General features: G+C 43.4%; 1 protein-coding gene across 1 annotated transcript in view; it reads right to left on the bottom strand.

Moving 5' to 3' along the window:
• Nucleotides 1-23,614, bottom strand: part of triob (trio Rho guanine nucleotide exchange factor b) — a 141,487-nt gene that overhangs the window by 84,312 nt on the left and 33,561 nt on the right. Inside the window, exons 3-8 of the mRNA XM_088999776.1 lie at nucleotides 12,636-12,710; nucleotides 9,978-10,092; nucleotides 9,075-9,267; nucleotides 7,978-8,082; nucleotides 7,410-7,880; nucleotides 5,168-5,290 (exon numbers count right to left, since the gene is read on the bottom strand). Coding sequence (XP_088855902.1) covers nucleotides 5,168-5,290; nucleotides 7,410-7,880; nucleotides 7,978-8,082; nucleotides 9,075-9,267; nucleotides 9,978-10,092; nucleotides 12,636-12,710 — 1,082 coding nt within the window. The remainder of the gene's footprint in view (nucleotides 1-5,167; nucleotides 5,291-7,409; nucleotides 7,881-7,977; nucleotides 8,083-9,074; nucleotides 9,268-9,977; nucleotides 10,093-12,635; nucleotides 12,711-23,614) is intronic.

Below are 23,614 nucleotides of genomic sequence, written 5' to 3'. Positions count from 1 at the left end.
GGCTTTGAGTACGCATGCACACAGACATAAAGAGAGGAACAGGGGCACAGAGTTCCCAAGTTGCAACCAATGCACCTGAAGGCCTTTTGAACCATCTGTAAGACATTATAAATGAGATTAAATAACAGTGGCTGGACAACTAGAAAGCAGCCGGTGGTGGTAAAGGCTTAATTCGAAACTGATGGATCAAGGGGGGCCTGGCGTTTGGAGAGGGAGCCGGTATTCCTAATTTAAACCTGATGAGGGTGGGGGTCAAGTTAAAGCGCAAAATGCAAAGAGACGGAGACGAGGCATTCAGAAAGCACGATTAAATGTGTTGTAATTGAACGAAAGAATTTGTTCATACTTCCTCCATTTCATGAACATTTCTCCACATGATGTCTAAATGAGCATACAGTGATACCTTCGCTTACGAACTTTATTGGTTCCCAGACAGAGAGTGTAAGGCGAAAAGTGTGTATCCCAAAAATTCATTTCCCAATGGAAACCAATAAAATGAGAATAATCCGTTTCCAGGTCCCCTTAGACCAGGGGTGGGCAAACTTTTTGACTCGCGGGCCGCATTGGGTTCTAAAATTTGACAGAGGGGCCGGGCCAGGAGCATTTGGAGGGAGTGTTTGGGCCGGAAATACTCCGAACAAGTTATGTCCATAATTTATAAAATCACTTCAAATGACTTCGACTGAGCGTATTTTACAAAGATTCCACAGCATATAGCTATAGTTTACGTTTTAAGACTTGCGCTGAATATATGAAGTCTTGTTTTCGAGTTGATGACGATCCCCATGTGACGTCACGTTTGGACCGCCCTGACCGAGAAAGCGACATACAATGCATTTTGGGTACTTTGTTTAGTCTGAAAACTTCGTGTTAATCCGTGTTGATGGCGAAATTAGAAGGAAAACACATAAATAACGCCATGGTGAATCGTTGTGTGTTGCACCAAGACAACTATTTGATATTCGCTGACACAAATTCCCAGCTGACAAATCAGCCCATTTCCAACGGAGCTTGGGCGCAATCTTCTGCTTTTTCTGGGTGCTACATTGCTGTCATTGACGGCTCGAATTGATATGGGAGGACTCCTAGAATCAATTGCAAACATTTATGCTTTCCTCTTCAGAAGAACAAGAAAAAGAAAACATCTTCTCCGAATCTGAAGCCATTGTTTTGATTCTCGAGAAACCTTCTGAAACTGGCCATTTCCGGATTCATTTTGAAGTCATTTTTATTGGTGTTTTTCATTTAACTAAAAATATCAGCCTGCCTGATTTGGGTATTTTAGATGCTATAAAACGTTTTTCTGATGTCAGTGGGAAACAAAAACAAAAAATGGTGCCGGTTGTCCTTTAAATGTAGTATGTACAAACCTCATAGCACAGTAAAAACACTACAACCCAATTTATTAACTGTCTTTCAAATGTGAAAAATATCCCTGATCAGTTAATAAATTTGTCTCAAGGAATATGCAAGATATGGCATTTACAAACTATTTCGCAGATACTTGAAGGAGGAAATGGAAATAGATTAAAATAACATATGCACTGTGATTTATCAAGATTGCGTCTGTTTTTAAGTTTCCATCGAAGGGGCAAAGAAATCAACATTTATTGAAAAATGGAATCACTTTCAACATTCAAAACATATTATTACACAACGAAATATTCAAGCTCAATAATACCTACTTGTGTTAAATTCCGCCAAATCATAGATGGTTTGTCCTGACCGCGCGCTCAACAAACTCCTCACTGACGCTCTCGCCTTCACGCGCTAACAAAACACGTGTACCGTCGCCGAGCACACAAACATAGACTACCTGCAGTTGAAATTTGCATACTCGGCTCGGCAGCCAATCAGAAGCCTGCTTCTTTCTTCCGGACTTTCGCAAGCGTTACAAAGTCGTGCAATTGCATGTCATTTTCCAAAATAGATGCACAGAACCTCAAACTAGAAGAAAGATTCAAAAGAAGCTAACAACATATGTGACGCTACAAAACGTAAATTTACATTAAACCGTGACTGTAAAGTGTACATGAGACTTATGAAAGGGGCTTAGTGGCTCGTAGGAATCAATGCAAACGTTGCATTGTGCACCACAATGACAATCGACTACTGTAGCAAAATTTACAGCCATGCGCATTTGCCGTAAATTAAGCAAGGTAGCATTTGTAGTTGGTGCATTCTTGATTTAAAAAAAAACATTATACTTTGCGACAATGTTTCTTAATGGGATTGGTCTCATTTTGCTTCAAGTTGGGAAAAATGGGGCAGGCAACTTTTCAGTTATCTGCCCTGTTGTTCGCTAGCTTTTTGTCATGAGTTTTAGACACTGTTTGTACTATAATTTGGGCAAGTTCGGCGGGCCGGATTGAAAAGCCTAACGGGCCGTATGTGGCCCGCGGGCCGTAGTTTGCCCATGCCTGCCTTAGACCATATTTTTCGACTTTCTTATAATGTGCTATGGTATTATAATTAAAGAAATTAACTGTACTGTATGATAAAGTCATTTTATTTACCTTTGTGATGGTCGATGGCTTGATGGAATGGGGTGGCCGGTTTCCTCAGCATTAAACACTTGATCAGGAACATAACCTTTTTCTTTTACCATCTTGAGGAATGATCCCTTGTAGGTGCTTTCTCTGCGATAATTTTATGTAGTTCCTCATCATTGTGTTCTGTTTAGCTGGATTGATAGCTTTTTGCATCAAGTGGACAGATGGCTTGTGCGGGTTGTTTGTGGAGCCTGATTGATGAGATATTTTAACCTTGCAGTCTACACTCTGCCTTTGAATTATCAAAGTTGAAACTATCTCACTGTCGTCTGCCTGTCTCTTTAATGTTTAAACCACCTCCCCACACTGCTGTGTTCATGACCAATCACGTGGTTTTAACCGAAGACTGGGGGCGGGGAATAGAGGACAAAAACAGTCGGCTGCCATTTTCTTGTTAGGAGAATGGGCTCGTTCGCGAACGACACATCACTAATTGTGGCAGCCAGGTGTGTATCCCGAAAAATAGTTCATATGCCAAGATAACATTTTCATAAATTTAACGTTCGTAAACCTTAAAGTTTGTAAGCCAGGAGGTTCGTAAACTGAGGTATCACTGTATTCGAATGATATTTGCTGCATATCTATTTCATGACAAATCATTTGCGTGACTCTAAAAGTCACGAGTCATTTTATTGTCGTTTTGCTTGAACTTTGGTAACAACATAAAACAAACACACTTGCTCATGCATTGTTCTTTCACTGTTTCCATTTAGTCATGGAGGCCACGGGAAAGGGAAACGCGGCTTCCTGTGGGACAAGGGATGGTCACTTTGAACGAGCTTGTGTGTGTTTTATTATTATAGGAACACGCTTATACTGCAGGCCCATCTGTCTTTTGTACTGCTGTTGTCTCGGGAGCGATTGGTTCATTTTGACCCATCGTGTTAACTCAAGTGGCTTAGGGCAGTTTTTGCTGGAGAGGTCTCAAGATGACATTGCTCACTGGCTTGGGTCCCTTCATGCCAGTCATAGTCGAGCAGGAGGAATTGGGCACTACTGCTTGCCCCTTAGGCCATCAGTAATAGTCTTTCATAAATCCAGTCGTTTGATTGAAACCTCAAAAAGGTTGGTTTACTTGCACATTTTAATTTGAGTCAATATCAGAGTGTTTTCAAAAGTGTTACCTCCTAAAAAGTATTACAAATGCACAGTTATAGATCAGCATCATATCCTAACGGAAATCAGCTTGACTTATTTCAATAAAAAGTGAGAGAGATTGTACAATGAAGAGTGCAGATGTTTTAGCAAGTGATGAAAAGTTATAAGTTGAGCAACCTTTCAATACTTCACATTTAAAGGTGACACTGATTTTACAGAAACTCTTTAAAATTACAATGATGATTAAATTTCACAATATGTTACGTATTGATGAGAAGGTTTCTTCAGCCGTCATCTGTACAAAAGTGAAGGTTTCGGACGTTTCGCCACCTATCCAAGAGGCTTCGTCAGCGAACTAAAGTCTGACTGGTCGTATCGGCCCCATTTATATATCCCTAATGTCCAGACATGGTGGCGCCGGACACCGCTATGATAGGTCCCTACTCTCAGGTTGGGGGGGCAGAGGACCCCTCCCTGTGGCCCCACTGATTGTTCCTACATTCCTGACTAACGACTGGCCTATTACCCCCACTCCCACCGGTATCACCTCATCAGCATAACGACCCTCATCAGCATTACGAAAGTTGCCTAAAGGGCAATCAGTGATCATTTGATGACAATGAGGTTAAAATCCTTGCAAAAGAACATAGATGGTTTGAAAGGAGAGTAAAATAAGCTATTTTCATAAAAAAGCTAAATCCTTCATTAAACCGATATGGTTGGGTGAGGTTCAATTTGGATCGTTCGTACAATAGCCTGCTTAGGCAACATAGGTTAGGCAACATTAGTAATGCTGATGAGGTGATACTGGAGGGAGTGGGGCAATCAGGCCAGTCGTTAGTCAGGAATGTAGGCACAATCAGTGGGGCTGCAGGGAGTGGTCCTCTGCTCCTCCCAACCTGAGAGTAGGGACCTATCATAGCATCGTCCGGCGCCGCCATGTCTGGACATTAGGGATATATATATAGGGCCGATACTACCAGTAAGACTTTAGTTCGCTGAAGAAGCATCTTGGATAAGAAGCGAAACGTCCGACACCTACAAAAAAGTACAGATGACGACTGAAGAAATCTTTTCCTCGATGCCCTTCAGTAGTGTATTACTTGCTTCAGCAAGTACCTGGGAGGGGCAGGCAGGCAATATGGGTCAATTATGGGGACAGAGCTGTGATAAGATATGACAGAGCGAGGCTGAGTGGCAAAAAGCTGAATAATAGGACAGGCACAGTGGCAAGTCACAGCCAAAGAGAGGAAGGGTTTGGGAGAAAGACGGAGAAGAGTGTGTGTGCGTGTGCGTGTGTGTGTGTGTGAGCGCTCAGTGTTACTTGTTACTGTGAATGACATTAATGATGATGGTTGGAGATTGCAGCTTTTCCAAGTGTGTGGCAGTGTGTGTGTGTGTGTGTGTGTGTGTGTGTGTGTGTGTGTGTGTGCGTGTGGCTGCGTGTGTGTGTGTGTGGCTGCGTGTGTGTGTGGGTGCGTGCGCGCATGGATTGCACAACACATGCAGCTACTTACCATGCAGTTCATTGCAAAGTGATTGTGCTGGGTCTGCAGTTCAGCAGCATGCTGGGGGTTTCCCCCAATTTCTGTGTAGCTGGTGAGGAAAAGCCCCTTATTGTGCATGATCCAGTCGAACATCTACACGCAGACAAGGGGAACAAGACACAATTAGGTGACGCTATGGACCAGACCAATCACCAATCAGAATCTAAATCATGTTTATTGGCCAAGTATGTACAGTAGAACACTCTGTCTCCCGTGGAGCATGCTGCACTAGTATCATCATAAAAAAAGACATGACAAATAAGTATGGAGAACACTAATAAAGGGTGGGCTATAGGCAGCCGTGCCCCTCCGCCGATTGCTGGGAACGTCTCTTGACAAACATTAATATTCAAAATCACACCAAGGGACAATTCCGAATGTTCCATTAATGTAAACAATGTTAATATGTAATATGGGAGTAGCCAAAGAAAACCGAGACAGGTACAGAGAGAACATTGAAACTCCACACAGGAAGACCAAAGCTGAATCAAACCGGGCGCCTCTATGCTCTGGGGCAGACATGCTCATCAGTCAACACCATGCCACTCTAAAGTTCCTGAATTTGAACGCAGGTCTTTCAGGACTCAAGGCCACACCAATGAACATCAGTCTTCAGGACGAGTGTGATTGTAATTGAAAAAGATGGCTTCCATGATTTTGTGAACATTTACAGGGAACAAAGCTCAAACATTATCCAAATGTGTAAATATCTTCTCAAATAGTCCAGTCACAGCTTTGCTTTATATTATATATATATATATATATATATATATATATATATATATATATATATATATATATATATATATATATATATATATATATATATATATATCATATCATTTTCCGTACCGCTTATTCCTCATTAGGGCCGCGGGGGTTGCTGGAGCCTATCTCAGCTGTCTTAGGGCACGAGGCGGGGGCACCCTGAATTGGTTGCCAGCCAATCGCAGGGCACACAAAGACGTACAACAGTCACTCTCACACTCACACCTAGGGACAATTTGGAGTGGTCAATCTGCCTGCCATGCATGTTTTTGGAGTGTGGGAAGAAACCGGAGGACCCGGAGAAAACCCATGCGGGTCCGGGGAGAACATGCAAGCTCCACACAGGGAGGACCGGGATGCGAACCGGCGACCTCTGCACTGTGAAGCCGGTGTGCTAACTACTCGGCTACCGGGCCGCCCTTATATATATATATATATATAACATATTATATTTTACGTATTTTTTGGATTATAAATCACAGTTTTTTTCATGGTTTGGTCGGTAAATCGAAGCGACTTATATATGCTTTTTTTATTACTGTATATCATTTCACATGTTATTTTCATATTAAACCGCAAGAGCGCGCTCTAGGCCTGTGCAAATATTGTGGTGTTGAAAAATCTGTGAGCCGTCAAAATATGTGAGCGCAGAGACAGTAGCCTACACATTTCTATAACAGGTGTTACAGGGAAATCTGTGACCCGTCAGAATCTGTCGTCCCTGCGGTCGCGGTTTCTGGAGGGTCAGACTGGAGGGTCAGACCTGTTATTTATAAACACAACTGAGAAGGGCTGAATAAAAATGGCACCGAAAAGAAAGTCATATTCTGCAGCTTACAAGCTGCAGATAGTGAAATATGCAGCCGAAAACGGCAATCAAGCAGCAGAAAGAAAGTTTGGAGTGAGCGAAAAATTTGTAAGGGACTGGCGAAAAGCAGAGGTTACGCTTACTGAAATGAAGAAAACAAAAAAAGCTAATCGCGGGCGAAAAGCTAGGTGGCCGCAGTTGGAGGAACGAGTTCACGCATGGGTGCTTGAACAACGTGCTGCTGGGAGAGGTTTGTCAACGGTGCAGTTGCGTCTCCACGCCCAGGTCGTTGCCAAGGAGATGTATATAAACGGCTTTGCAGGAGGACCTACTTGGTGTTACCGCTTCATGCAACGCAAACGCCTCTCTATCAGAAATCTCTATCACAAATAAATTGTCCCCAAAAATGCGACTTATCCTCCAGTGCGACCTATATATGTTTAATCCAAAAAATATGGTATATATATATATATATATATATATATATATATATATATATATATATATATATATATATATATATATATATATATATATATATATATATATATATAGTCTGTCAGACTTGAGTGTGTGGTTGTCCAAACAGTAAGGGTGTCTCATCATTATTTGAAAACAGAAGAAAAACATTCTGACCTTTTCTGCATCCTGTTCGAAAAGACGCAGCTGGAAACATTGGTCCAGTTTCAGCTTCCTCATGTGCCACAACTGCTGCAGGTTCTGGCGAGTCCCGTGAAGCTTATCCAATAAATTAGTTACTTTAGCTCCTAGATTGTGAGCATCCACATGGGTGTAGAAGCCGTGGTGGTGATCATTGGATTCTCCACTAGCACTGCCAATTCGGTTGCTATACACGCTTTCGACACCGGTCCCGCTTCCCATAGTTTGGGACTGTAGCCTTTGCAATAGCCTGCGTCCTTGGGTGTCCAGCTCCTCCACGGAGGCTTTGGTGGCCCTTTTCTTTAGTGCTGCATGTTCCTCCATGAGCCGCCGAGCCCCCTCCAGGTCCCGTGGGAGATCTCTCTGAGACAGAGTTTCCTGCAGCTCCTCCAGGCGTGCCAAAGCCCGAGCTGCATCGCTGGCAAAGGTCTCAAATGAGAGCCGCACCTATGAAAAAAAAAAAACATTTTTAAACTGTAAATATATATATTGAGTGAGTCTACCTATATATCTAAACTCAGAATATCTGATAAAGCAGCCAAACCTCAATCCAATCATCATGGTTGTACTCTAAGCTGCCATCAAAGTCTGCTGTTAGCTGGGACGGGTCCACAATTTTGGATAAACCCTCTAATGAGACCATTACTGTCTGTTGGGGTCAAAAAGCATACAGAAAGAGAATGAAAGTTAAAAGGACAGCAATACAGCCATGACACAACACCCTAAAAACTAACCATAAATATGTCAAAATATTTCCCACAGTGAAACTTCACTACCAAAAAGAATGGGGAGCTTTGTGTGGATTTTCACAGCGACTGTTTGGACAGGTGTGAAAACATTCCAGGCATTTCATGTAACTGGCACTGTCATCGCTAATTAGACAGAAGGACAAACCAAGAATTAGTTGTGGACTGTTGATAACTGATTTGTCTCGATTTTGAATATATTACATTTAAATTAGACCTAGCAGATGACGAGATCCCTTCTATTTCATTTTTTTCCAGACATGAAAGTATCAATACATTCCGATTTTTAATCAAGCACATTTTTGTAATTGGTCGTTTTGCCTTTTGGAATGGGGCACACATGCTTATACTTTGGCTTCAACATAGATGTACTAACTAAAATAGACTTAGAGACTTAGCATACACTTGTATACTTTACACTTAGATTTAGGTTTTAAAACCGAAGTTATTTAGACTTGTATAAGTTATACCGCATCTAAGTATGACATTTCTGTACAATAAATGCCAGAACTTGTGGGCGGACAAAGCTACTACTTGGATGACATGTTCGATTTAGCTGCTAATTTCAAACAAATAGTCGTAGATGTCCTCGTCCAACTCACCACTAGGGTGAAATGCAACATGTTGCCCTATATATTCAGTTTCCATAGTAACTGGGTCAGGACTAAATATACCAGCCTCACATGACCACGCATGGGACAGAACAGAGTCACTGTCACTGAGCAGCAATACACTTAGCACTGATATGAAAATAACTTTCCAAAAAGGAAAGCATTGAAATCAACAACAACAACAACAACAATAATAAGAAGAAGACGCATGTAAAATTGACAAAATCCGGGCCAGTCAAGCGAAGTAGTTGTGTATTTTTTTAAACTGCCATATATACCCCTACCTCAAACTCAAACTTGGAGCTGCCAAAGTTGGTCCTTTGCTTCTGCCAGAAGTTATCTGGCTTAATAATGAGGGCGACGTGGATACAGGAAGGGAAGGACTCCTGAAGGATTTTTAGCAGAGGCTTGATGCTGTCCCATTTGGAGCCACGCATGTCCACGATGACTGTGAAGCCATGTCTGACCACCTCCTCGCTGCAGGACACATCACAAAACAAAAACCATGTAACATTTTCATACACCTATTTGTGATCAACCATGCCATACTGTAGATTCTCAGTAAGAAAACAAAAAGGCAAAGCTTGATTGCTCAAGATACCACCATGTATATGGAGTTAGAAGATCCCAAATCAGAACAGTTGAGCAACCCGTTTCCACCGCTGCTCACCATGAGTCCTACTGTCTTATAAGTCCATAAAAGGTAATTTCTCTGTGTTCACAAGGTTTAAATCAGAATATGTCCAGTTAGGATAGCAAAACAGACACAGGGCCTCCTGCTCTAACTCGCTCTGACCTCACTATGAAAACAGATCCACAGCCGCCAAAGGACTTGATAGAAAATCAAGGGGAGAGAGAGTGGGGGATAAGAGTCACTGAGTATGTTCATATTTTTGGAAATGGACAGAAAATAAATCTGAAAACATGTCAACTCTGAAAAAGTAAGGGACAACCAATTGGAGTGTTGAGAATTTGCTTTGGTGCATGTAAGCCTAAAAATAGTGACGAAGAGCTACTAAAGTTTAGATGTGTATTGTCATGGTGAAGCCAATCCACTACTTTTGTCATTGCAATGCTGGTTTGGAGCATTTATCAAACATGCACCGCAACCACGCTAAACTGGCAAATGTTTCTTTGATTGTTACGGTGCAATGGATGTCGGCGCAAATGCTTTGTGTGTTTCTTGCCAGGGAATTGTGGCCAGGTAGGCTACGAGCCTGCGCAGGTCTTCTGCTCGTATTCTGTCATGGTTGCTTCGTGCTGGGAAAGTGAGAACAGGACCTCCTCTTCTGTCTCGACCTCCTGTGCAAGGTTCAAGAGAGATATTTATTGCCAGATCTGAAATACATTCTGGAGGGAACATTTTCTTTTTTTTTGGATTGGATTGGATTGGATTGGATTTGCCTTTATTAGTCTCGCAGTGGAGAAATTTACATTTCACAGCAGCAAAGTTATGAAAGAAATGAAAATAGAAAATTTACTGGGAGTTCAACAATGTATTTATCAATTATGTTTTAATGCATGCTGGAAACGTTGCAACCTTCTATTTTAATGCCAGTGTTGGACTGAACAGAAAAAATATCTTGCTATTTCCAGTGTTTGCATTTTTGTTCAATACATTTTGGTCAATTCAGCCTGCTCTTCCTTGCTTCTTGCCCCCTTTTTTGGGTCCTCCAACAACCACCACCACGCAAGCCGTCATGGAATGCCCCAACTCAGACTGGACCCGACTGGACAAGAAGCCTTTTCCCACAGCCATCTGTTCCTCTTCGCACTGAGGCAAGTGCTGCCATCACCCATCGTTTCCACTCCCGGCGAGGTAAGTGTTGTGCACTGCCCTCTTGCCTTGTGTCACGGTTTGCGAGGTGGTGATGGCGGGTGCGGATCCCAAGAAGCAGGCAGGAGGGAGCAGGAGGTTGTTTGACAAATTGTATTAAAATACAGGTCAGCAGGAACCAAATGTAAAACATCAAAATGATCTGAACAGAAAAAATACAAAGTAGCAAAAGAAGACCAAAAGTAAAAGTCCACCAAGGTTAAACAAACACATACACAATGCATGCAGCAAACAAGCAGCAAACAATGAACCAACAACGGATGGTCGTGCCGGGTGTCCTTTTAAGTGACAGTGATTATACCAGCACCTGTGCAGGTGCAGGCGGGGCCGACAGCGCCCCCCGTTGGTTTGCAACCAGATCATGACACCTTGTTTCAAGCCATTTGGTGACTTTGGGATGTCTATAATAGGTCCCTTGAGGAAGGAGTATGGCTATGTTACTGTTTAGGTCACGTTTGGTTTTGTTCTCTCATGTGCCCTTTTTGTCACAACATGTTCTCGTTATGTGTGTCCCTTGCGATTAACTAATCAGTTCCCCCAACCCTTTGTGTCTTGTCTAGGTGTTTCTCATTGTCACTTTGTCCTGAGTTCTGTTAGTCTTTGTTGGGTCATTGCTAGTTGTGAATATACAGTAAACAAACGTGCTCTGCTCCTGTCATATTTTTGGGGAGTTTCTTTTATTACTTTGGCTTCCTTGTGACTTTGAGTTTGTGTTTTTTCCAGTGTAATCCTGTTTTAATTTTTATGAAATATATTTTAGTCAAAATACCCTGCTGCTCTTTGCCTCTTTTTGGTGTCCTCTAACAACCACCACCATGCACGCATTGACAGAGTCAATGTGTGCATGGATCGAGCTCAAGTTCCCAAAGGTGATGTCCTGTTTTCTTCTTGACAACAAACTATTTTAGGCACACTGACCAGCACCTCTGCTGGATGCATCAAAGTAAAGCCTTAAAACCTGTTTCAAGATACGATTAATCAACAAGATATCTGTCAGAGATATGACAGACAGACACCGTGGACAGAGACTCAGAACCAGAAAGATTGTCCCCACTGCCGGCAGGAGACGCAGTCATCAGATGACATACGTCTGAATTGTGCGCCCCTCTGCCAAGCTATTTATTGAGAGTATATGCAAATTACAGTGATATATTAGTAAAACACAGTTTTCTTGATTATAATGCCACGCCTCTGGGCGTTCTGAGCACCAACAGCTGCAAGCAGTAAAACATAAGACATTTTAATTGGTTGTCTTTTCGAAGAACTGATAAGTTTGTAATCTGGTGCTTGTGCAGGATGTTTAAGCCGTAAATGACTTTGGTGAAAAAGGAGTATCTAAAGCCCTAAATTCTGTGCAAGGCCGGACCTTCTAGAATCTAGATGGAGACGACAGTTCACCTTGCCTTGTCTGTTTCACTCAGATTTACTGTGGCCATCTGCGCTTTTGACTGTAGGCCCATTGTTTAGTTGGTCAGCAAAGCACGGCACTTTTAAACATGATAAATTATTATTCTCCATCAATATCTCACAACATTTTTAATGATTAGTTCAACAATTCAATGATTCCACTTGCTGCATTGTTTATTTTCCATTTTGCATAAAATAAGTCACAAACAAAATTTTCTAGAGAAGCTTCAAATGTAAATTCTAAAAAAATTAAATTAAATGATGAAGCCTGGTGTTGCATATGCAAGCCTGAAGTTTGACTGCAGCAAATGGAAAAATAACAATATCTCTTGGAATGTTTTTGCTCTTTTCTTTCTCCAACACTTTTTTCCCATCACACTTGGGGATATCAGTAGCCATTTTCCTCATCCCACCACCCGGTTGTCAGGGTAATAAAAGCACATTCGATGTTGGTCCGACAGGACGGGCATGGAGGGGCGTGGGGTTAGAAGTGGGTCATTTGCATGAAACAGTCACTTCTGGAGTACAAAACAAATTACGTAGAATTATGCATTGAGCAGCACCTTTCTGTTGTATAAAGTGATAATTTGATGTGTCTCACCTGAGAGAAAGGCCACCTTCTCCTTGAGAATGGGAAGGACATCGATGGCCTTCATGTCTTCATCGCGATGAAAGCCTAAGCAAAGGGCACAAGCAAAGAGGTCAGAAAGACAAGGTGAATCACAAAATATGAGAAATGAACGGACATGGACACCATTGACAAGCGAACGGTTTTAGTTAGGACAACACAATGTGGGGATCTTGGACTGAGCCAATAGCAGCCAATTTGTTATTGTTGGCTTGTGTAAAGTTTCTCAGGTACCAATGCTTGGGCATTAGTTGGGGGTGGGGGGGGGTCACTCACATTCACGTATGCATACCAGTCGTAGCACCGCAGATCAATCTAGACATATGCATTAAAATAAGCCATTTTATTATGGCTAATTTACACATATATGTTTATATTAGTCTTTTTTTATCCATTCACATATCCATTTTCTGATCCGCTTATCCGCACAAGGGTAACAGGGCGCACTGTAGCCTATGCCACCTGTCTTCAAGTAGGCAAGGTACACTCTGAACTGTTTGCCAGCCAGTCGGAGGGGTCACATACACAAACACAAACTCTTCTTCTAGCTGTCCATCATAGGTGATGATGACGCTTGCTCCCAGGGAGGGGATGTTGGGGCGGGGGGGTTTAGCGACGATGTCGCTGGTGCCACTTTTCATGGGCATAGAGCCCAATCCTTGAGCCGCAGACACGTCCACAGATGGAACATGGGAGGCCGGATGGCAGGGGGGTACCAGCCGCCCGCTGGTGCCGTTGAATGCGTCTCTCTAATTGTCTGTCTATGTGGATTTGATGTTTTTCAGAGACTATACTGGCACAAGTGGTCTGCCAGGTTTGTCGGTTTGAGGCCAAAGTTAGAAGCTTCGTGATGTTGATGTTGGCTCGTTTAAGGAGGTCCCTGGTGTAGTCCTTGAGGCGTCGCTTTTGCCCCCCTGCAGAGCGCTTCACATCTTTCAGCTGTCCATAGATGACTTGGCGGGGCAGGCGGTGATCGGGCATGCGGATGGTGTGTCCAATCCACCGAAGGTGTTTTTTTGCAACTGCCGCTTCCATGCAGATGGCATTTGTGCGCTGAAAGATGTCTGAGTGGGGAACTCGATCTTCCCAGGACAGGCCAAGAATCTTCTGCAGGCTCCGGATGTGGAAGGCCTGTTTCTGCCCCATAGAGGAGAGTGGACAGACATACTGCGTTGTATACGGCAATCTTGGTTCCAATTCTCAGGTTTCGGTTCATAAAGACTCTGCTGCGTAAACATCCAAACGATGATGAGGCTTTATTCATACGATTGTGTATTTCCATGTCAAGGGAGCAATTGGTGGAGAAAGTGAAGCCATGGTAGGTAAAATAATCCACTATATTTAGTGAAATGCCATTGATGTGAAGGCTGGGTTGTGTGGGAGTTGGCGACACAGGTTGGAACATGAGCTCTGTTAGAGTTAGAAAGTTAGAAATGGTATTGAGAGCCTGCTGCATAGATTCTGAGCTGTGAGCTAGTACAGCACAGTCATCAGCATACTGAAGTTCGCAGATGTGGCAGATATTTGTCTTTGTGTGGGCCTGGAGTCGTCTGATGTTGAAGAGGTTTCCATCGAGGCGGTACTCCACGCGGGTGCCATTTTCATGTCCGATGCCTTTGTGAAATAGGCACGTGACGGCAGAAAGGAGGATATTAAAGAGCACTGGAGCCAAGACACAGCCCTGCTTCACCCCAGAGTTCACCCCAAAGAGCTCTGACTGGAGCTCTCCGAAGAGTACTCTGGCTTGCATCCCGTCATGCAGCTGCTGGAGGATGCAAAGAAACTTGGGTGGAACCCCAAGTTTGGAGAGGTGCTTCCATAGCAACTCACGGTTGACGGTGTCAAATGCTTTGTTGAGATCTATGAAGGGTATGTAAGGGTCCAGGTGATGGTCTCTGCTCTTCTCCATAAGCTGCCTTAATACAAAAATCATGTCTGTGGTGGATCTTGTCTTCCGGAAACCACACTGCGTTTCTGGAAGCACAGACTCTGAGAGATGCTTGACCAGCCTACTGAGCATGATTTTGGACAAAATTTTCCCTGCGGTGGAGAGGAGAGAGATTCCTCGGCTATTCCCACACACTGTTTTGTCCCCTTTCTTTTTGTAGATTACAATGATGTTGGCGTCCTTCCAGTCCTGTGGGAGCTTCCCGTGTTCCCAGATGTTATGTATAAGGAGGTGCAGACGGCGCGTGAGGAGATAACCTCCGTGTTTGTAAACTTCTGCAGGGATTCCATCAGGTCCAGCACTTTTGTTGTTCTTAAGGCTCATGGTGGCTTGCCTGGTCTCTGAAAAAGATGGTGGGGTGTCGAGGCTCATGATTGGCGGCAGGTCTGAAAGATTGTCCAGAATTTTTGAGTTGACGGGGTTGGTGAGGTTGCGAAGGGTCTCGAAATGGTTTGCCCAGCGAGGAAGGATCTCATGGCGGTCCTTAAGGAGCTCAGAGCCATCAGCAGATTGCACTGGAGAAAGTTTTTGCTTTCTAGGGCCATACAGTTCTTGGATGGCATTGTAGAAACCCTGGGTGTTGTTACAGTCTGCCAGATATTGGATCTCATGTGCCTTCTGCAACCACCAGGAGTCCTTCATGACACGGAGTGCCCGCTGGGTTGCTGCCCTTGCTTCGGTAAAGATTGCTTTCCGGGTGTGAGACGTGGGACAGGACAGAAGAGCTTTGTGGGCCTCATGTTTTGCTATTAGAATGGACTGTATTTCATCCGAGTTTGAATCGAACCAATCCTGGTGTCTTCTCCTTGACTGTCCAAGCACTTCTGAGGCTGTGCTGTAAATAGCCTGACGCAGAGCTTGCCAGTCGACCGGTTCCTCTGGGATCTTGTTGAGTTTTTCGGCAAGGAGACGTTGAAGGTTGGCTTTGATGGTGGAGTTGGTCAGTGCTGTGCAGCAGAGCTTTCCGTTGGGAGCTGTCCTTGGACGACGGGGATGTATGCGTATGAGGAGTTTGGATCTGACCATATGGTGGTCAGTCCAACACTCATCTCCACGCATGGCACGGGTGATAAGGACATCCTGTATGTCATTCTGACGGACAATCACATAGTCTAGGAGGTGCCAATGTTTGGAGCGGGGGTGCTGCCAAGTGGTCTTGAACCTGTCTTTCATTTGGAAGATGGTGTTAGTAATGACCAGGTGATGCTCTGCACAGAGGGAGAGTAGCCGAAGGCCATTGGTGTTCATCTTTCCCACTCCATGCTGGCCAATAACTTTATTCCACACGAGATGTTCCATGCCCACCCTCACATTGAAATCTCCCATGATGAGGAGCTTATCCGTGGCCGGAGTTTTCTGCAGGATGGTGTCCAGAGCTCTGTAGAACTCATCCTTGACAATGTGGTTGGCATCCAGAGTTGGTGCGTAAGCACTGATGAGTGTAGCGAAGCGTCCCTTTGCCAAGGGAATGCGCCAGGTCATCAGCCTTTCATTGATGCCAATAGGGGATTTCGGAATGCATTGCAGCAGTTGGGACTTCACAGCAAAGCCAACTCCATGGATACGGCGGTTGCCTTTGGGGAGCCCTTTCCAGAAGAAGGTACCCTGCACCAACCTCTGTCAGGGAGTCTTCTCCATGTAGTCTGGTCTCGCTGAGGGCTGCAATGTCGATGTTGTATCTTGAGAGCTCCATGGCTACAAGTGCTGTCCTCCGGTGGGGCCTCTCAGCAGTTTGAGCCAGGTCCAACAGCGTGCGGACATTCCACGAAGCTTGCGCAAAGGTAGAGATTAAGGTGAGTGTGTGGGTGCACAGTCCACACTTCCACCATCTTCACTCTTACCAGATGAGATTCTGGTGGGATGAGGACAGTCATGACGACCATTTTCTGGCAGGAGTTGCAGGGGGCTGCCGGTAGTCCAGTTTGTTGTACTCCGCCTACGCCTACCCCCGGGTGCAGGTTTAGGATCACTCTTTGTCTGGCCACTACCCCTCGACCTGTTCGGCTTGGGTGACCCTGCCAGGAGTGCAAGACTCCGGCCGACATCGCTCTCAGGGTCATTGAGACGCGCAAAGTGCCTCACCACGATAAGGTGGTGATCCCAGTCGAGGCACACAAAAAAAACACAAACACAAACACAAACAACCATTCACTTGAGTAATGTATGATGTATAGGATGTGCTAGAAAACGGGAATACCCATAGCAAATACACGCAGGCACGAGGAGAGAATGTAAAATCCATACAGGAAGGCCACGGCTTGGGATCGAACCCTACACCTCTGGATTGTGAGTTCAATTAGCAAAACACTGGATCACATCTTGTTCAAATTAATTTCTGACGAAAAGAAAAGATTCCCCCTTCTGGTGTTTGGGTAATACTACAGGTAAACCACAACATGGTCAGAGGGAACAGTTCGTGCAATATACTTACGAGTCGACCACCGTCCTGACCTGTTATCTTTTGAATTACTGTACACTGTACACTATTTGTACTTGCTCCCGACTGATTGAATGTTTACTACACACTTGGAATGGCTTGACCAAAAACATAATACAAAAATTTGCAAATCCCTTTCAACCTGTATTCAAATGAGCAAGAATGGGGTTGTAATGGGTACAAATGTTCTTTGCATTAGCCGGCAGATTTTGAAAGATCTGTGCAATTATTTAAAAGAAATGTAAGACACTCATCCCCCCCCCACCTTCAGAGGTGGCCGTGGTGATTGGATTCTCTCTTGTTCTACCCGATCATTGCTCAGCATAAAAAAAAAACATGAGTCCTCTACCTTTTCATTATTTAAAGTCTATCGGTCGGCGTTTCAAAATTTGATAGATTATCAACTTCTCTACACCTGATTTTCCTTAGTTGAATATATATTTGTCGCAAGTTGTTTGAGAGTTCTTTTGCATGGATCTTTATCCTGCAAATCCAGTGTGGGAGTTGGTAGGTAGGTTGGTTAGATTTCTTTTGCGTGGTCCCTGGGGTCCATGCTTGTCTTTTAAAATAGTACAGCCAAGAAATGTGAATATTGATTCATATATAGTTCCCTCAGGATATAGCAAGAAGCACAACAATATAAAAAATACAAGGTTTACTCATTGGCAAGCCATGAGAACTGGTCACGAACACCAACATGAATGAGTTTATATTTTGGCATTACAATGGCATTATAAAACAGTAAATGAAAGGTCAACATTAAGATGACAAAATGATTCAAACCACCTCCTGCCCCCCAACCCAAAAAAGAAGAAAAAAAAAACCTCACAGGCTCACATCTACAAGAGGGCTAAAAATATCCTTCCAAGTCTTGCTTGTCTCCTTCAGGCAGCAGTTAGGCACTGTTTTAGTATTATCTTCATTTCACAATAACTGTTCAGAGTTCACAATATGGTTTGAGTCTGTGTTGGTGAATGCATATCATTGAAGTGTCGGCCAGACCTTTTACGCTACAATTGGTTTGTGTTAATAATAACCAAAGGGACACAAAAAGGAAAGCAACTCAATGGGGACTATAAAAACACAGGAACTAACACCAGATAGACGACACATCGGAGTGTTGGGCGCACTGTCGGCGTTTGGGAAAATGTAATTATTGTAGGCGTACATTATAATGCGGAAATAGTGTGTGTGTATGTGTGTATGTGTGTGTGTATGAAAGACCATATGTCCTTTGCACAGAAGGGACAAAACTGATGTTGATTGGCAAGTTACATTTGCGCGATGTTTACATGTGCAAAAGCTCAATTACATTCTGCTTCTTTGAAAATGTATTTGAAGATCTTAAATGACATGAAAGTACTTTGCAAGAAAGACAAGGAAAGATTGAGTAGGGGCAATCTTTCCTGAGTGGTTTGTCTTTCCAAATCTGATACAAGTCATGGGCCCACAACCTGAACTCACTTTTGTTTTAGAGCAGCAGAATGCTAAAATTATTTTTTTTCTTCTCTCAATTAAAATTAAGTAGGTAAGACCAACTAGGATGGAAACATGCTCGACAAAAAGAAAAGTTTGTGTTGGTGAACAACAAATACTCTGTGCTGAGTCACACAATCAGAACTACTGTACAGTATACAGTGTCTTGAAAGCAAAGGCAAGAAAAAAATGGGCAAATACAATATATTTTTCAAACATTTCTAGCCTCTTGCAGTACTCTTTATGCATTACTGGACTTCTTCAACATCGCAGATGTCACGGATTGCGAGGTGGTGATGGTGGTTGTGGGTGGAAATGAAACCGGTCTGTCGTACCTGCGGGATCCGATGGTGGGTCGGGTCATTCTGTCAGGGTTTGCAAGGTGGTGATGGTTGTGGATCACCGATAAGCAGGCAGGAGGGAGCAGCATGTTGTATTTGAGAAATTGTATTAAAATAAAGTCAGCAGCAACAAAATCTAAAACATCAAAATCATCTAAACAGAAAAAAAGTATCAAAGAAAACCAAGAGTAAAAGTCTACCAAGATGAAACAAACTTGACAGGATGCAGAAAACACATGCAGAGCATACACAATGCAATGACCTGACCCAGAATGGTCGTGCCGGGAGTCCTTTTAACTGCCACTGATAGAACGACCAACAGCTGTCCAGTTGCAGGCAGGGCCAACAGCGCTATCCGTTGGACGCCAACCAGAACGTGACAGTCTGCCACTGATCGGGACGACCAAAAGGTCCAACTCGCCAGAGAACCATGGTGGAGACGGCAACCGTTGCCTCTCCAGCATATGATGGGCGGCGGCCTGATGGGAACGGGACTCGGCCTGACGTGGACGGGGCACGGATCGTCGTGGACGTGAGCGCGACCCTTCTCGCACAAACACGTATGATAATGCATGGCTTGACGTGGACATTGCACTGCCAGGCGCAGAGTGTCACCACGGACGGCCGTATGGGAACAGGACGTTGACGTGGACGTTCCGGCTCGTCGTGTGACGCAATTCAAACTTGACGCGGCGTGGGCTAACGTGGATGTGAACTTCCCAGCACCGGGGAAACAAGTCCAGTCCTTAGCAGCTGCGGTCTGACGTGAACGCGGACGTGGTACGGCTCGTCGTGGATGCGACTCAATTCAACATGCCCAACGACGCTTGGCAGGACGTGGGCGTGCACTGCCAGGCACCTAGTGTCACCCTGGATGGCCACCTGGAAAGAGGTCTCGGCCTGACGTGGACGTGGCACAGCTTGTCGTGGCCGTGAGTGCGACCCTTCTCACACAATCACGCGCCGACGCATGGCTCGATGTAGATGTTGCACTGCCAGGCACAGTTTGGAAATGAGGCCAGTCCGTTGAACCTGCGGCATGCGATGGGTGGTCGGGTCATTGTCACGGTTTGCAAGGTGGTGTTGGTGGTGGATCCCAAAAAGCAGGAAGGAGGGGGCGGCAGGTTGTATTTGACAAATTGTATTAAAATAAAGTCAGCAGGAACAAAATCTCAGACATCAGAGTTATCTGAACTGAAAAGTACAAAGTATCAAAGAAAACCATGTGTAAAAATCTGCCAAGATGCAACAAACCTGACTGGGTGCAGAAAACACATACAGAGTACAATGACCCGACACGGAATGGTCGTTCCAGGAGTCCTTTTAACTGCCACTGATGAAGTCGACCAACATCTGTGCAACTGAGGGCGGGGCCAACAGCGCCACGCATTGGTCGCCAACCAGATCGTGACAGCAGATGCAAGTCTCACATTTACTGTGAACTCTCATTTTCATGCCCTCAACTTCGATGGGAGAACATCTGATATTCCACGGGCTGAAAGTATTCAAATTTAACATACTTCATGCTTGAACGCAGGATAAGCATTGAAATGTGTCGTACAGCACTTTATTCAAATGTACAGCACTTTATTTACATTTGTGATGGTCATTGATGGCTCTTAATTGACACCTGTTGCTTTCTGACTTGTAAGGTCTTGCGAAACTGAGGCATCACATCATTCATCATGTTGATGATTCTCATAGCCACAGACTTTTCTGGATGGACCTGTTCAATAAAAGCCTGCACATCAATCCACTTAGAAAATCAAATCCTGTGTGTTGAGGACCTCATTATGGTCAGCAACAAGCTCCTCGATGTCATCTGCATCCACTTCGCATCCCATGTTCTGTCCAATGGAAACAATGTCGTCCAAAACAACAGAGTCATGAGGATCAAATCCTTCAAAGTCCCTGTCAAGGATGCATGCGGACCACAAATTCTTCCATGCTGCTTTCAAGGATCGAAGGGTAACATCATGCCAATCCTTTTCGATCAGCTGAACACAATGATACACATTGAAATGGATTTAGCATATCCGCTAAGCGGCTAAATCAGAAAAACGCACACCTCGTCCGTGTTTCTCAATGATCTCCTTCTTCTACTCAACTGTAATTTTGTTTTATGTCTTCTTTGGCTGAACACGAGCCTGTGGTGTCTTTTTCGGTCCTAAAAAAGCAAAAGTATCTGTAAAAAAACTCTGTGGAGGCGGTCGACGTGTGTGTGTATACGTGTGTGTGTATACGTGTGTGCGTGTGTGTGCGTGCGTGTGTGTGTGTACGTGTGTGCGTGCGTGTCTGTGTGTGTGTGTGTCTGTCTCTCTCTCTCTCTCTCTCTCCCTCTCCCTCTCTCTTTCTCTGTCTCTGTCTCTCGCTCGCTCTGGATCGACGTGTGCATTCAGAGAAAGGGGGTGTGGAAAGGCAGGCCGGCTGGGGTGCTGTTCAGTCAGGTGCTTTGGTGTTCTTCCGCGGAAGATTACTCCGCCAGCCGTGGTGGGGGGTGTGTAGCGCAAAAAGTAGTGCGTAATCCAAGGTTTAATTTTCCGTTTAATAACCGAGGCCCCACTGTACTTTAATTACGGATTATCATATTATCATTACATAATACAGTACAGTACGTTGACCGTTCAGGGAGAACCCAGGTCTGGTCGCCATCTGCCAAGACAAACCTTCTCTTTGAGTTCCAGAATCAGTAACCTTTTCCCTCAAGCAAACTGGGACAATGCTGAAACTCATTCATGTATAGAACAAGCAGAAAGTGAAAACTGTTGAATTTTGCATAATGCATCCTTTATATAACCCTCATTGCTGTTTTCTCTAAAATACTGACACACAAGTGTGTTGTTTTACCCTGTCCCTAATTTTAGATAAATGTGTCTCCATTGTATGTACATCCAACATTAATCCCTAATTAGTGTCCATTTGTGTGAATTTCTCTACTGTGAGACTCATAAAGACTAATCTAATCTAATCTAATCTAATCTAATCTAATCTAATTTAATCTAATCTAATCACCAAAAGATAACTACTAAACATAAACTGCTGAAAATGAACTTCAAAAAAGCCAAATGACATTGTTGCAAAAAATGGAAACGATAACCTCAACTGTAAAAACCGCAGATCAAAATTATTAGCTTGCTCACTGTCATTCATGAAATGTCATCATGACCCATAATTGCACATACTAAACAAAAAGATAACAATACAATCACAGCAGCAATTATCTCTCTTCACTTCAAATAAACTCATTCACAAGTCTGCCAAGCATGAATCATACATTTTCAATCACAGGTTGCTTGTGCATCGCACATTCACAACGAGAGCAATCCATTTCCCAGACACAGACTGAGTAGTATTACCTGCAATTTATACTTTTGGTCACTGTGGACTTTCTTCTAATGTTTAATTTGATGTAGAACATGGATGAATAGAAAATCAGAGTGGAAAAGTATGTTTGCAAAAGGCACATCCACCATGTTACCTGAGCACATGACAGGGAGTCAATCATCTAGCAACCAATATTATTGTAGTTAAGGAAAACAAACCAAATCAGTAAATCTAAAATTGAACATCATTCTGCTCACAAAATGAAACATGAATGAGAGTTTAAAAAAGATAACTGAAGCTTTGACCTTTCTAACTATGATTACAGTGATAAAGTCCTTCGTTTTTGTCTTGATCAATCAATTTGAAATGAGCTATTGATGTATGGTCACAAGAAGAAAGACGGTCCAAGAGTCATTTGGGAATCATAGTTTACATCCATCCATTATTAGACAGTTGATCATGATGGGGCCACGGACGGGTATGCTGCAGCCTATCCCAACTGTCTTTGGGCAGTAGGCTGATCTGCTCGCCATAATACTATGTGACCTTTTGTTATTTGCAAAACTTACAAACACCTTATCTTACAAACTTTTCGTCTTACAAACGTCAAATTTCTGAAAATTAAACCTTATAATAAGCACTATTTTCATAATACACACCCACCACTGGCGGAGTGATCTTTGGCGGAAGCACACGACCGAACAGCACCAGAGGTTAAGTTACCAACAGTCCTTATGGAAGGTGTCTCTCCTTCCATAAGCCATCAACGACCATCAAAATCAGAATCAGAATACCTTTATTCGTCCCACAATGGGGAAATTTGGTCAAAAAGAAAGTTCAATAAAACTTTATTTTACAGCACAGTTTATTTCTTTAATTACAGTCCTCATGTAATGTGCCTCTCTTTCCAAACAGCAATTCCCTTTGACCTTCCTTTGACCTCCAACGCCATTCTATCAGGCCATTAATGACCATCACAAATGTAAATAAAGTGACTTTATGATACAATGCAGTGTATTTATTTCATTACAATACAATAGCATATTTATTAAACATAAAATAAGGTATGTTGTGTGTAGTTTTAAGGCTTATTTAGTTGAAAAGTATATTTTATGGAAACCCGGGAACGGATTATTCCCATTTTAGTGGTTTCCTATGGGAATTTCTTTTTTGAGATACACACTTTTCGCCTTACACACTCTGTCTGGGAACCAATTAAGTTCGTAAGTTGAGGTGTCACTGTACATTATTTAAAATGAAACAAAATCTCATAAAAAGGCATTAAAATGTAGCATTTTGGATAAAGCAATGGATAACAAGCCCTATTTAAAACATAATTCAAACTTACCGAAAAAAACACGTCATGATTACAGAAAGCAATTAAAAGCAGGGTTCTAAATGAACACCCAAAATATGAACACCCAAA

Source organism: Hippocampus bargibanti, linkage group LG06, assembly GCF_051943395.1.
Source record: "Hippocampus bargibanti isolate YZ-2025 linkage group LG06, ASM5194339v1, whole genome shotgun sequence".
NCBI classification, from domain to species: domain Eukaryota; kingdom Metazoa; phylum Chordata; class Actinopteri; order Syngnathiformes; family Syngnathidae; genus Hippocampus; species Hippocampus bargibanti.
This window is presented reverse-complemented; position numbering and strand designations above follow the sequence as displayed.